We start from the raw sequence: 16,172 nt of genomic DNA, 5'->3' as shown, positions 1-16,172 counted from the left end.
ATGTGCTGAATAAACATGGTAAAAATGGACATCCATGCCCTGTTTCTGATTTTATAGAGTAAGCTCCAGCTCTTCTCTGTTCTGTGTGATGTTAGCTATTGGTTTATTATAAATGTCCTTTATAATGCTGCATTCCTTGAATATTAAATTTTTTCAGCATTTTTATCATGAAGTAATGTTGAATTTTATTGAATTCCTTTTTCTGCATCAGTTGAGATGTTAACACGATTTTGTCCTTTATTGTGTTGATATCAGATGTATTGATTTACATATACTGAAGTATTCTGACATCTCTAGAATGAATCACACTTGATCAAGATGAATAATTTGTTAATGCATTATTGGATTTGTTTTGCTAGTATTTTGTTGAGGAAACTTATGTCTGCTTTTGATCATATTTGTCTGTAATTCTCTTTTTCTATTTTTTCCAGTTGATGTATCTGGGCAGTTCTGACTTTGTAGAATGTATTTATGAAAACTTTTTCCTGTTCTACATTTTTTGGAGAATTTTAATAGTACTTTAATTGGCAGAATTCTGCAGTGAATCCTTGTCCTGTTCTTTTTCTCTTTTCTTTTTTGTAATGGGAAGATTTTTATTACTAATTCAATCTCATTATTTGGATTTTATTAATTCAGGGTTTCTATTCCATCTTGATAAGATGTGTATATTGAGGAATTTATCTACTTATTCTAGATTATCAAAGTTGTTAGCATGTAGTTTATAATCATCTCTATCTTTTTTATTTCAGTTGTCTCTATTGTAATGGCTTCTTTTTTTGTTTTAAATCTCTGAATCTTCTTGAGTCTTCTCTCCTTTTCTTAGGCTACCTTAGAGTTTGTCCCTATTGTTTGTCTTTTCAATGAGACAGCTCATAGCTTCATTGATCTTTGGGATTATCTTTTTTAGTATACATTGATTTCTTCTTTGATGTTTACTAGTTTATTTGCTTTGCTAATTTGGAGTTGACTTTGTTGTTGTTTTCCTGGTTTATCAAAATGCAGTGGTAGATTGTTTATTTTAGGTCTTTCTACTTTCTCAGCTTTGGGGGATATATCTGTTCTGCGTGTCTACAAGGATAACTTTGATTTGTTCAGTACATACTGTCAAGAGACTGAGCACTTTCAGTACTGGAAAGATTATTGAGAAACTTGCTGTCAGAATAAGTGGGCATCTTTATGTGTTAGTGGTTTCCTTTCTCTTTCAACTTTCAGAATAATCTCTACCTCTTTCCTGTGATAACTTGATTGCCTTTTACCTTGGCAGTGAGATATCTCATGGTAGACTTGATTGAGTTAGATTTGACTGGTGACTGTTCACCTTCCTGTACATGGACTTCTGAAACCCTCACCAGGTTTGTTAAGCTTTCTGTTATTAATTTGAATAGGACTTCCTTGGCATTCTCAGTTCCTTCTTAGGCTGTAATAACCCAAATGTTTGCTGCTTTCTAATTTCCTCACATTTTAAAGATTTATTTATTTTATTTTATGTGTATGAATGTTTTGCCTGCATGTATGTACGTACACCACATGTGTGACTGGTGCCATGGAGGTCAGGTGTAGCTCTAATTCTAATTGATCTTAATAAATAAAACCAAGAGTCAGATTTTAGGGGGTGAAAGATAAACAGTGCAGCCAGCCACTAGAGAGACCTTTTACCTCTACCAATGCTCAGGCCAAAGGGGCCACTCTGTCCTCAGACTGCTTCAGACTGCACTTCAGACTGCAGGGGCCATCCTCAGACTGCTGAGTTCTTGTCTTCTCTCGCCTTAAATTCCTCTCTCTGCCCAGCCATGTTTTCCTGTCTCCACCGCCCTAGTGCTGAAATTAAAGGTGTGTCATCCCATGTGCTGGGATTACCTTTGTGTGAGCTCTGTTTCTCTTTTAGACAGATTCAATCTTGTGTAGCTCAGAAAGGTCTTTAACTAACAGAGATTCCTCTGCCTCTGTCTCTGGGGTCCTGGGATTAAAGGTATGTGTCAGCACTCCCTGGCCTCTAGAGGCTTAGCTCTGCACTCTGGTCTTCAGGTAAGCTTTATTTGCTAAAACACAAACAAAACATCACTACAGTCAGGGGGAGGTATTAGAGTCCCTGGAACTGGAGTTACAGATGGTGTGAGCCACTATATAGGTTCTGGGAATTGAACAAAAACCACAAGTACTCTCAATCACTGATTAACATGGTGCTGATTTTTTTTTTATTTTAAAACTTTGGATACTGTGGGCATTTTAACATTTTTTTTTGTAATCTATGGGTACATGATATCTTTGCTTTCTGTGTCCTCTTCAATATCTTTTGTCAATGTTTCACACTTTATTATTAGCCAGTCAAGTGTATATTTTCAAGTAAATGTTTTCAAACATACTAATTCTTTCTTCTGTATGACATATTCTGTTATTCTTACCTCTTATATCCCATTTTTAATTTTCCTGAGTGAGTTTTCACCTCAAGGATTTTTATTTACAAAAATAGTTACCGTATCTTTTAAATTTTTATTAGACTGTTAAGCAATTTCTTTGTGTTTCCATTGAGATTGTAAAGTTGGTAGTTTCCTTAAAACCGTAGTTTGAAATTCTCCCTGAGAATCCCCTGTACTGATCACTTCCTAGTCAGTTTCTGGCATTTTATTTTGAGTTGTAAGCATATATGTTCTCCCGAGAGTTGGTAATGCTTGTTAGTGTGTGATGCCATCCAGGCATCAAAGAATCGGTTATCTATTTCACTTCCTAATTTGTCATCCTCATCCACCTGCAGAAATCTTAAGCAGATTTCCTCTGAGCCTGTGTTTATTCCTGACATGTCAACACTAGATGGTGCCCAAGTCCAGGTTTTCCCAGAAGTTGGCTGTTCATGTGCTGTCCTAGTTCAGTACTAGAGGGCAACCTAAGCCCAGATTTATACTAAATACACTGTTGGTGCTCTCTCTGTTCAGAAAAAACTAGGAGAGTGTCAGGAAAGGCTTATCTGTTCCTACACATATACCTTGGTCTAGGGTAGGCCTGATGACTACCGCAACTAGACAGTGGTCAGACAGGAGGATTCTGCTTGGCTCTAGATAATCACTGTGGATAGATTATACCTGGGTTTTTATGTGATACCTGTGAATGCCAGTACCACCATTTCACCCCTGAGCCCATGCTCACACCTGCTGTTAACTGAAAGTGAAGTTCAATAGAATGGGACTGCAATGTTTTCCCTTGGAACTGTAGTTGTTCACAGACAGGCCTGGGATGGGACCATTAGTATTTGCCCAGTGTCAGATGTCACTAGCACTGAGGTCCAGCGTAAAATCTTATGTCCTGCTCCCACTGAGCAAAGTCTTGCAACGTGCTTTATAGCTTGAGGTTGGGGTAGTGTTGGAGAAGGCAGCCCGTGGGCCACAAGGTTGATGTTACTAAGCTAGATCACATGAGTCACACAACTACAAGGACATGTGCAGCCTTCAGGTATGTTGGTGTTCACAGTGGAGCTGATGATTGTATAGATCACATAAGTCTGTCCTATTACAGCACAAATATCAACCACATATGAGGTTCTACAGCCTTGTCTATGAGCTTTGGGCTTGTGATATTAATAATAGCTCTACTACCTGAGGATGGAGATAGTAGAAATAGTCTCTCAGCTATGAAGGCTGTTGTTCAGTTGGGTTGCAGCTATAGGATCCTGTACCTTAGGAGGAGATTATTATACCACAAGTTTACACCATGGCTAGAACTGATGCATTCAGAACTCTTCAATCCCTTCAATCAATGTACCTGATGCTAGGGGCAATCTATAGTTTCAGTGAGCTTAAGACCTTTAGTTTTTCTGGGTCTTAGTGTGGTGGATCTGGCACTGTGCTCTAAGACCAAAGCCTTTGTCTACCTTTGTTTCTGCTCCCCATGGGTAGAGTGCTGCTTTCTGTCAACTGCAATGCAAGAGATGTGGGTGAAACAATCAGCTACCCGACCTCACAGAGTTCCACTGGTTCAATCCCAGGTATAAGCCATGTGGGAGGGATCATGGGGCTTTGCTCAACAGTTTAACTCACTAAGATGGGCCTGATACTGGTTTTTAAATCTGAGAATTGGCCTGAATTCTCTCTCCTTATCCAAAGCTGAAGGTGTATTTCTCCCTGCAGGGTGGCTTACAGTTGGGTTGCTGGGGTGATCTGACAATTCTTTCCTGCTTGCTTCAATATGTCCTTTTGTTTTGTTACACAAAACAGGTAGGCTGTTCTCTCACCTTATTTCCTTAGTTCTTTGGAAGATAGTTTGGTATATGAGTAGCTGTTCAACTTGGTGTCTACAGGGCGAGATCACCAGAGAATCTTATTAGGCATCATCTTGCTCCTAAACTTTTATTGTTTGGTCCTGGAGTTAAACTCAGGGCCTTGGAAATGGTAGAGTATGCACTGTATCAATGGGCTATAACCCCAGCCCACCTTATTTATCCTTTTATATTCTTTATTATTTTTGCTAAGCATTCATTCTTTTAAAAATTATCATTATTTTGTGTTAATTTCCCTTTCCTGTTAGTAATAATCAAACCTGTAATTCTCTGTTATTTATGAAAACCGCACTGCTTCAGCTCTTATGAAATCACAACAGAGGGTGTTGGGGACACATTATTGTCCTTAATAAGATCCTTCCTTCTTTCTTCCCGTTCCCTTCCCTTCCCTTCCACCTTGGCCAAACACCCAAGTTTGTTAATGTAACATTTTATTCCAAAATATTTTTAAATAAAGAATTTTCAGCTTTTACATTACACATTTATATAGCCTATTTCTATCTATTTAAAATTAATTATATATAAATGACCAAATTCCTTTGCTGAATACTGCTATGGCTTCATTCTCTTATACTGAGGTTTTGTTCTAATTCATTTGTCCATGCGTGAGAGTCTTTGCTTGGCTTTTTCTTTCTCAGATAAGTTATGATCCCACTTATTTCATATTTTTCTTGCAGTATGTCTTTTGACTGACCACTTTAAGTCAATTATCTATACTGTGTCACAAATGCCTGTGATAATCAGTCTGTGAAGAGAAAAGGTTTCTTCCAATTTATGGTTTTATTCTATGACTTTTAGTCAGAGCAAAACATAAGTATCTCATAAATAGAGAAGAGAACAGAATCCTCAAATTTCTAGACTATTCTTCAGTGACCTCTCAAAGTTCCTTTCCTCCAAGTAGTACCAAGCTAGGGACCAAAACTTTGATACATGGTCCTTTCAGGAACGTTTCAGATCCAACTGTAACATTCTACCCTGATCCCCAAGGCTCAAACCTATCTTTTAATGCTAAATATCTTTAATGCACCTCAAAGAGTCACCATAATGTTAAATGTTCAAAAGCCTAGGTCCATAGTCTCCTCTGAGCCACAAAGCAAATTCAGCTGTGAGGTCCTGCAAAAATAAAAAAATAAAGTTACATGTTTACGTTCAAACAAAGTAAAGGAACATTCCCCTTCCAAAAGTGAAGAAAAGGAAACATCAAGAAGGAATGAGATCTAAACACAGCAGCTACATATTAAATCCTAAATATTCATGCTCAGCATCCAAGGCACACCATGGTAGGATGTTGGCTCCCAAGGACTTGAGCAACTCCATCCCCTACAGCCTTGATGACTGCAGCTCACATGGCCACACTTCTGGGCTTTCTCACTGACTGCAGTTTCACTTAGGAGGCCTCTGTCCTTCCTGAGTCTCTGCTGTACCTTCAGCCTTACTCTCCCAGCTCTGTGTTACATCCTGTCAGGGACGGCTTGCAGGAACTCAGACTCTGCCAGGACTCTACCTGTTCCCCCAGAATTTCCTTTGAAACCTCTCTGGAATTCTACACGATCCCATAACTTTTATAGTCTGCATGAGAACAAAGTCTAGATCCTACAGATGAGTCATTCAGGTGCATTCAGGTGCCCATGGCCTGAGATCCTTACCAATTTAAGCAGACCTAAGTGAGCAGGGTGCCCTGGGAAATCTCTTCTCAAAGACTCTGCTCTTGAAAGTCTTTGAAACAAATTTGCATTCTTTACTCTGAGTCCTTGATGGCTGTGACCTCATGAATTTCAGAAAAGCCCACAAGGCATCTTTCTTTTTGTCCAGGTGCAAAGCACTTGACTTCTTTCTAATAATACTGATTTCTTTAGCAACTGCCCTTTCTTGTGCACCCTTTCTGGCTAATCTGCAAGTTTCCCACATCTTTATATTCCATTCTTTTTTTTTTTTTTTGTCCTCACTCCTCACTCAGAATTTGGCTAAATGCATCCAGTATTACCTGTGCTGTCATGTAGGCACTTCGCTGCCTTGAAATTTCCTCCACTAACAAATTCACCATTAAGTTCATCCTCCTGCAAATTCTCAGGGAATAGACAAAAAATGTAGATGTATATTTATTATGTTGTAGTATAACAAGGATAACTTCTAGTCCAATTTCAACAGAATCCATTTCTATCTCAAACCTCACCAACAGCATCTTTACTGGCCCATATTTCTTCTGTGTCTACTGTAGTCATAGCAATGATCCCACTTCTTGGAACCTGTTTTTTAGTTTAGTCAGCTTTCCATTAACTTCCATTAAGAACACTCTACATAATCAGCTTATAAAGAGAAAATAGTAATTTGGGGCCATGGCTTTAGAGTTTCAGTTCATGATCATGTTAACCTATGTTTTTTATCCCTCTTATCTGAGAATAGCACATCATAGTGGGAGTGCATGGCAGAAAAAAAAGTTTCTTCACATGTGAGGTGCAATAAATAAATAAGTACATAAATAAGAGAGTAAGAGAGGGGATTGGAGTCGCAATACTAGCCCAAAGGGCATAGCCCCAATAACCAGAGGCCTGCATCTAGACCCTACCATTACCATTTTGTTTCCACCATTTCCTGATAGCACCACTCCAGTAGATGATGAGACTTCAATTCATAGGGCTTTGACAGATATTCAAGATCTAAACTATCACACATACAAGCCAGCTTCTACATAGTTTCTGAATGTTGTGTAGTGTGGCAGTGTTGGAGAAGAAATGAAAATATTATATATAACCCCACATATAGATTTACAGAATATAAATCTTATCCTGATTACATAAAGATTTTAAGTACATAGAGTTTTTAAATCATAGGAACAATATGATTTGCTTTGCCTGTCAGCTTAATGAATAACAAAATTGGAAAGAAAATTAGAGAAAACAATGACGATAATCTAGGTGAACTGTTAATTAAGACCTCAATGTGGATAACAGTGAATGTGGAGATGTAGGAAGTATTCAAGAGTCATCTTGAGACAGGGATAATTCATATACTTGCAAGACACTTGGTACTTTAAGGAAATGATCAGAAACTAAAGTCTAAAGTATAGGAATAGTAGAGCTGGAGCAATGATCCAGCAATCCAAAGCACTAGAATCCCAATACACACAAGGCAACTCACTATCAATAACTCCATTTCCTGGGTGTCTGATGCCCTCTTATAACCTCTGTGGGTACTGGGCACAATATAGTGCTCAGACACACATGTAGGCAAAATACCCATACACATAAAATAAAGTTTAAAGACAATTATTAAAGATTAGTAAAGGTACTCAATTTGATAAGGAAGAAAGTTTATAAACTTCTTTAAATTATAGATACTGGGAGAACTTGTGAGCTATGATCAGAATTTGTTCATGTTCTTATTCAACATCCAGTGTGTGTTTGTAAGGTCTTAGCACTGGGCACAATGTAAAGAATTAATGATTCAGTTCTTATTCTTTAAGAGCTCAGAGCACAATAAGACAGTATAGCCTTAGACTGTACTCTAAGGAATTATAAACATCTCTAAGAAAAATATATTTATAGAAATCCCTAAAAAGTTGGGAAATTAATGAATTCCTCAAAGAAACTAAGAAAACCAAGAAAAAACAACCAAACAGGTGAAGGAAACAGTTCAAGACTTGAAGACCGAAATAGAGGTAATAAAGAAAAACAAACGGAGGGAATCCTGGATATGGAAAATCTGGGTAAATGAACAGGAACTACAGAGACAAGTATAACCCACAGAATACAAGAGATAGAAGAGAGAATCTCAAGTGCTGAAGATACTATAGAGGAAATAGATTCATTGGTCGAAGAAAACATTAAATCCAACAAATTCTTAACACAAAACATTCAGGAAATCTAGGATACCATGAAAAGACCAAACCTAAAAATACTAGGGGTAGAAGAAGGAGAAGAACTCCAGCTCAAAGGCCCAGGAAATATATTCAACAAAATTATAGAAGAAAACTTTTCCAACCTATAGAAGGATATCCCTATGAAAGTATAAGAAACTTACAGAATACCAAGTAGACTACATAAAAAAAAATCTCCTTGCCATATAATAATCAAAACACATAACATACAGAATAAAGTAAGAATATTAAGAGCTGCAAAGAAAAAAGATCAAGTAACATATAAAGGTAAACCTATCAGAATTACACCTGACTTCTCAATGGAAACCATGAAAGCTAGAAGGTCTTGGATAGATGTGCTGCAGACACTAAGAGACCATAGATGCAAGCCCAGACTACTATACTCAGCAAAGCTTTCTTTCACCATCGATGGAGAAAACAAGATATTCCAGGACAAAAACAGATTTAAAAAATATGTAGCCACAAACCCAGCCTTACAGAAAGTACTAGAAGGAAAACCTCAACCCAAGGAAGCCAACAACACCCACAATAACAAAAGACATCTGACAACCCTATACCAGCAGAACTCAAAGAAGGGTTCACATACAAACACTACCACCAAAAAATATATATATAACCAGAGTTAACAACCACTGGTCATTAATATCACTTAATATCAATGGACTTCATTCACCTATAAAAAGGCACATGTTAAGGGAATGGATATGAAAACAGGATCCAACATTCTTCTATTTACAATAAACACACCTCAACCTCAAAGACAGACACTACCTCAGAGTAAAGAGTTGGGAAAATCAAACAGATCTATGAAACAAGTGGGTGTGGCTATACTAATATCTAACAAAATTGATTTCAAACTGAAATCAATCAGAAGAGATGGAGAAGGACACTTTATTCTCATAACAGGAACAATTCATCAGGATGAAGTCTCAATCCTGAATATCTATGCCCCTAATATAAAAGCACCCACCTATGTAAAAGAAACATTACTAGAACTCAAAGCACACGTCAAACCCCACACACTAATAGTAGGAGACTTCAACACTCTTTTCTCACCAATGGACAGGTCAACCAGACAGAAACTTAACAGGGAGATAAGAGGACTAACAGATATAATGAATCAAATGGACTTAACAGACATCTATAGAACATTCCACCCAAACAGGAAAGAATATACCTTCTTCTCAGCATCTCATGGAACCTTCTCGAAAATTGATCATATACTCGGTAACAAAGCAAGCATCCACAGATACAAAAAAAAATGTAGTAACCACCTGTGTCTTATCAGGTCACCATGGAATAAAGTTAGAATTTAACAACAATTCCACCCGCAGAAACCTACTAACTGATGGAAACTGAGCAGTCAACTACTGAACCACCCCTGGGTCAAGGAAGAAATAAAGAAAGAAATTAAAGTCTTTCTTGAATTCAATGAAAATAAAGACACAACATACCCAACCTCTGGGACACTATGAAAGTGTTAAGTGCTAAGAGGAAAGTTCATAGCACTAAGTGCCCACACAAAGAAAATGGAGAAAGCTCACATTAGAGACTTAACAGCATACCGGAAAGCTCTAGAAAAGAAGCAGACTCACCTAGGAGCAGTAGAAGATTGGAAATAATCAAACTGAGGGCTGAAATCAACAAAATAAAAACACAGAAAACAATCCAAAGAATCAATGAAGCAAAGAACTGGTTCTTTATCCAAACTAATCAAAAGGCAGAGAGAGAACATTCAAATTAACAAGATCAGAAATGAAAAGGGGGACATAACAACATACACTGAGGAAAATCATTAGGTGTTACTGCAAAAGCCTGTATGCCACAAAATTGGAAAATATAAAAGAAATGGACATTTTTAAAGATAAGTACCATATACCAAAATTAAATTAAGATCAGGTGAACAATTTAAATAGATCTATAAATAACGAGTGTAGCGGCGTAAACGAATGCAGACAGATTGTAACAATATATATAGCTTTAATGTCGAAATAGACTTACAGAACCACCGTTCCAGCAGAGACCAGGAAAGCAGAAGCAAGGCTGGGAGCACACTCGCCAAATTTATAGGCAAACATTAGCCTGAGGCGAACACGCCCCCCAAGGGGCGGGACTTATCCCTACAAACGAGGAAATAGAAGCTGTCATCAAAAACCTCCCAACCAAAAAAATCCCAGGACCAGATGGTTCTAATTCAGAATTCTACCAGAACTTCCAAGAAGAGCTAATATCTATACTCCTTAATGTGTTTCACATAATAGAAACAGAAGAGTCATTGACAAACTCTTTTTATGAAGCTACGGTTACCCTGATATGAAAACCACACAAAGACTCAACCAAGAAAGAGAATTACAGACCAATATCACTCATGAACATCGATGCAAAAATTCTCAATAAAATACTGGCAAACTGAATCCAAAAACACATCAAAAAACATCCATTATGATCAAGTAGGCTTCACCCAGAGATGCAGGACTGGTTCAACATACGAAAATCTATCAATGTAATCCATCATATAAATAAACTGAAAGAAAAAACCATATGATCATTTCATTAGATGCAGAAAAAGCATTTGAGAAAATTCAATACCCCTTTATGATAAAAGTCTTGGAGAGATTAATATGATACAAGCATCATATTAAATATAATAAAAGCAATATACAGCAAGCTGACAGATAACATCAAATTAAATGGAGAGAAACACAAAGCCATTCCACTAAAATCAGGAATAAGACAAGGCTGTCCATATCTCTTCAATATAGTGCTTGAAATTCTAGCAATAGCAATAAAACAACATAAGGAGACCATGGGGATTCAAGTTGGAAAGGAAGAAGCCAAACTTTCATTATTTGCAGATGCTATGATAGTGTACATAAGTGACTCCAAAAACTCTACCAAAGAACTCCTACAGCTGATAAATACCTTCAGTGATGTGTCAGGATACAAGATCAACTAAAAAAAAATCAGGAGCCCTCCTATACACAAAGAATAAAGAAGCAGAGAAGGATATCAGAGAAGCATCACCTTTCACAATAGCCACAAGTAGCATAAAGTATCCTGGGGTAACACTAACCAAGGAAGTGAAAGATCTATTTGAAAAGAACTTTAAGGCTTTGAAGAAAGAAATTGAAGAGGATACCAGAATATGGAAGGATCTCCCATGCTCTTGGATTGGGAGGATCAACATAGTAAAAATGGCAATTCTACCAAAGGCAATCTATAGATTCAATGCAATCTCCAACAAAATTCTTCACACACCTTGAGAAGACAATAATCAACTTTATATGAAAAGCAAAAAACCCAGGATAGCCAAAACAATCCTATAAAATAAAGGAACTTCTGGAGGCATTACCATCCCTGACATCAAACTCTATTACAGAGCTACAGTAATGAACAGCTTGGTATTGGCATAAAAACAGAGATGTTGACTAATGGAATTGAATCAAAGACCCGGATATTAATCCACAAACCTAGAAACACCTGATTTTTGACAAAGGAGCTAAAATTATACAATGGAAGAAAGAAAGCATCTTTAACAAATGGTGCTGACATAACTGGATGTCTACCTGTAGAAGAATGAAAATAGATCCTTATCTATCACCATGCACAAAACTCAAGTCCAAATGGATTAAAGACCTCAATATAAATCTGTCCACAGTGAACCTGATAGAAGAGAAAGTGGGAAGTAGCCTGCAATACATGGGCATAGGAGACCACTTCCTATGTATAACCCCAGTAGCACAGATATTAAGAGCAGCAATGAATAAATGGGACCTCCTGAAACTGAGAAGCTTCTGTAAAGCAAAGGACACGGTTATTAAGGCAAAAAGGCAACCTACTGAATGGGAGAATATCTTCACCAACCCCACATCAGACAAAGGTCTGATCTCCAAAATATATAAAGAATGCAAGAACTAGACATTAAAATTCTAAATAACCCAATTATAAAATGTGGTACTGAATTGAACAGAGAATTCTCAACAGAAGTTCACATGGCCAAAAGATACTTAAGGTCATGTTCAACTTCCTTAGCTATCAGGGAAATGCAAATCAAGACAACTTTGAGGTACCATCTTACACCTGTCAGAATGGCTAGAATCAAAAACACCAATGATAGCCTTTTCTGGAGAGGCTGTGGAGTAAGGGGAACACTCATCCATTGCTGGTGGGAATGCAAACTTGTGCAACCACTTTGGAAATCAGTGTGGCGGTTTCTCAGAAAATTGGGAGTCAACCTACCTCAGGATCCAGCATTTCCACTCTTGGGAATATACCCAAGAGATGCCCAATCATGCTACAAAAGCATTTGTTCAACTATGTTCATAGCAGCATTATTTGTAATAGCTAGAACCTGGAAACAACCTAGATGCCCCTCTCAATGGAAGAATGGATAAAGAAATGTGGCACATATACACATTAGAGTACTACTCAGCGGTAAAAAAACAATGATATCTTGAATTTTGCATGCAAAGGGATGGAAATAGAAAACACTATCCTGAGTGAAATAACCCAGCCCCCAAAAGATGAATATGGTATGTACTCACTCATTAGTGGATTCTAGCTGTAAACAATGGACATTGAGCCTATAGTTCGTGATCCTAGAGAAGCTAAATAAGAAGGTGAACCCAAAGAAAGATATATATAGATCCTCCTGGAAATTGGAAGCAGACAAAATCTCCAGGCAAAAGTTGGGAGCATGGTGGGGTGGGTTGGGGTGGGGTGGGAGAAGGTGGAAGGGGGAGAGAGAAGGGAGAAGGGGAAGACGGGAGAGCTTGGGGGATTAGGATGGTTGAGATGGAGGAAGGGCGGATATAGGAGCAGGGAAGAAGATATCTTAATTAATGGAGCTATTTTAGGGTTGGCAAGAGGCTTGGCTCTAGAGAGGTTCCAGGTGTCCACGGGGATGTCTCCAGCTAGTTCCTTGGGCAGTAGAGGAGAGGGTGCCTGAACTGGCCATGTTCTATAGTCACACTGATGACTATCTTGACTATCACCATAGAACCTTCTTCCAGCGATGGAGATGGAGATAGAGACCCACATCGGAGCACTGGACTGAGCTCCCAAGGTTCAGTTGAAGAGCAGAAGGAGGGAGAATATGAGCAAGGAATTCAGAACCACGAGGGGTTGGTACACCCACTGAGACAGTTTGACTGATCTAATGGGAGCTTACCAAAGCCAGCCAAACTGGAGCTGAATGAGCATGTGATCAAACTGGACTCTCTGAATGTGGCTGACAATGGGGGCTGACTGAGAAGCCAATGATAATGGCACTGGAATTTGTCTCTACTGCATGTACTGGCTTTTTGGGATCCTAGTCTGTTTGGATGCACACCTTCCTAGGCCTGGATGGAGAGGGGAGGGCCTTGGACTTCCCAAAGGGCAGGGTACCCTGTCCTCTCTTAGGATTGGAGGAGGAGAGGGGAGGCAGAGTAGGGGAGTGGAAGGGCAATGGGAGGAGGGGAGGAAGTGGAAATTTTGAATGGTATTTATGAATGGAATCATAAAGCAATAAAAATTAAAAAATAAATAAAAAAGAAAAATAGATGTAAAATCTGTTGTTAACTATAGCTTGGCATTCACAGGTTTCTATTTTAGTATAGTTTACTCACTTCTAAAAGCCAAGTCTGAAAATCAAGTCCCCGACTGAATAGGCCTAGTTTTTGTCTTTATTTTTTGTTTTGGGTTTGTTGTTGTTGTTGCTGCTGCTGTTATAACCAGTCTTCTGGCTCTCCAGCTCAGCTGCCCCTGGATAAGTGTTCTACATATCACCCTTCGGGATCCAGTCCAGCTAGGTTTTCATTTATGCACTATGTGTTCTTGATTTCTGTAGATCACTTTAGTCTTAAGGAAAGACTAATAAAGTTATTCCTTCCTTTCTCTCTCTCTTATCATTTCCAGTCCACACCTATCACAAGTCCCTAACCTACTTCCTGTTTGTGAAATTTTCAATCACCAAATTTATCTCATACTTCTTTTAGTGGCTCTCTAAATTATTGACGTATGATGGGCCTTTAGCTTTCTTTTCTAACCCAATAGCTCTATTGTACTTGATAAGAATTAGTTTTAAAGTGCTTTAAAATGTGAATACACTTTTATAAAATTCAAAAATGGGTGAACTATGCTTAGGAATTATATATGTGAGACTAAGATAATGATAACATATAATTTTTGTGTTTGGAGGTGGCAATAACAAAAATAAGGGAAGTTACAGAATGATAGCAATGGGCTGAGTTTCTTGTGTGTGTGTGTTTGCACATGCATTCACACATGAATTGAGGCCAGAGTTCATCTCTACATGTCATTTCTTAGGAGAAATCCTACCTTTTGAGGCTCACAGAGTAGGCTAGGCTACCTGGCCAGAAAAACCCAGAGACCTGCCTGTCTCTTCTCCAGTGCTAAGATCATGAATATGCACCACCATACACCTTTTACTCTGGATGCTAGGGATAGAACTCAGGTCCTTAGCTTGTGTGGCAAGCATTTAACAAGTGAGCTATCTCCCCATTTTCCCTTTAACTTGTAAAAAAATAATGTACTAGAAAAACTAAATGTTACTGAGCAACTATTCACTCACCACTCCCTTCTGGTGTATTTTAAAGAAAAATCCTAAAGTTTAACTCATTTCTTAAATCATTGTTTCTGCATTGTTAAGAAAGGACTTTTCAATTTTTAGTTAACCATATATTGTTATCACACTTAAGAAAATTAATAATAAGATTTGTTCTTTATTGATGCTTTCTTGATCATCATAAAATAGGATAAGATTCAAAATTTCTGTTTCCTTTCCTGGAAATATATTTTTAGATTAGATCAGATTGAATCTAATGCAAATAAAACGAATCTTACTGTTTTGGGGGTAATTATATCTTCTTTTTCCTTTCTTCAGTAATAGCAGGTTTGAGATCTCAGCTTGTGTGTGTGTGTGCACATGTCCGTGTGTGTGTGTATATATATATCCATGTGTGTTTGAACCTAAAGGCTCATACGAGCTAGGCAAATGCCATACCACTGAACTGCATTCCTAATCCTCTTCTTCAGATTTTATCTTGCTATAGGATCCCTCTAAGTTACCTAACCTAGCTTTGATCTCATTCTGTAATCCAGACAGGCTTTGAACTTGGGACCCTCCTGACTCAAGCTCCTGAGTAGCTGGTAATAAAGCCCTACACTACTAGATCTGCCTTGATCTCAGTCTTTGTATTTCTGTTTTAAGCCACACCCATTGCTTTAAGGGTAGTAAGCTTCAAAAGTTTTTAAGTGACTGGATACATAACATGGATTGAGAAAAAGTACCAGAAAAACTCAACACCCAGTTCAATAGAATTGTCGTGATAAATTTCAAGTAATGATGATTAACTTTTTTAACAGGGTTCAACTCCACCAGTCACGGTTTTCAAAGGTTCCAAGAGACCTTACTTAAAAGAATGCATTTTGATTATTAACCATGATACTGGGGAGTGTCGCCTGGAAAAACTCAGCAGCAACATCACTGTGAAAAAAACAAGGTAGGTGGCATATTGAAATATATTACTCTATCAACATATGCATATCTAAGGAAAAATAATTAATGGATTAGGTCAAATTATAGTAGAAGGTGTGTTTTTAAAAAGCTTTGAATGGGGACTGCAAATATGGCTCATCTGTAACGAGTGCTTGCTGTGCAAGCGTGAGGACCAGAGTTCACATGCCAGTACCTGTGGCCAGGCATGCGCACCAACATGCCTGTGAGCTTAGCACTGCAGCAGTTGGAAACAGGAGTAGGTGGACAGTGATAATGCAGCGTGCTCAGTGCCCACCAATGCCATGTTATATCTACACACACCACACTCACAGACATATCCACACACACAAACACTTACACAAAAAGATAAAATTTCAAAATTTACTTTAAATATTTTTCTAAGTTTAAATTTAGTGATGATCCTTAGTGAAAATATCACAATACCTTGTGATGTATAAAATGATTTCTATGTGTGCAAGTATACATTTGTAGTACTTTCATAGACTGGGACTGAACAGACCCATTCT

At 38.0% G+C, this 16,172-nt stretch overlaps 1 protein-coding gene across 2 annotated transcripts in view; it reads left to right on the top strand.

Moving 5' to 3' along the window:
- Eaf2 (ELL associated factor 2) overlaps positions 1-16,172 on the top strand; it is a 48,631-nt gene that overhangs the window by 20,218 nt on the left and 12,241 nt on the right. For both annotated transcript variants that reach the window (XM_075964879.1, XM_075964889.1), the window contains one exon: positions 15,513-15,649. In XM_075964879.1, coding sequence (XP_075820994.1) covers positions 15,513-15,649 — 137 coding nt within the window. The remainder of the gene's footprint in view (positions 1-15,512; positions 15,650-16,172) is intronic.

Source organism: Microtus pennsylvanicus, chromosome 1 (assembly GCF_037038515.1).
Source record: "Microtus pennsylvanicus isolate mMicPen1 chromosome 1, mMicPen1.hap1, whole genome shotgun sequence".
Lineage (NCBI taxonomy): Eukaryota > Metazoa > Chordata > Mammalia > Rodentia > Cricetidae > Microtus > Microtus pennsylvanicus.
This window is presented reverse-complemented; position numbering and strand designations above follow the sequence as displayed.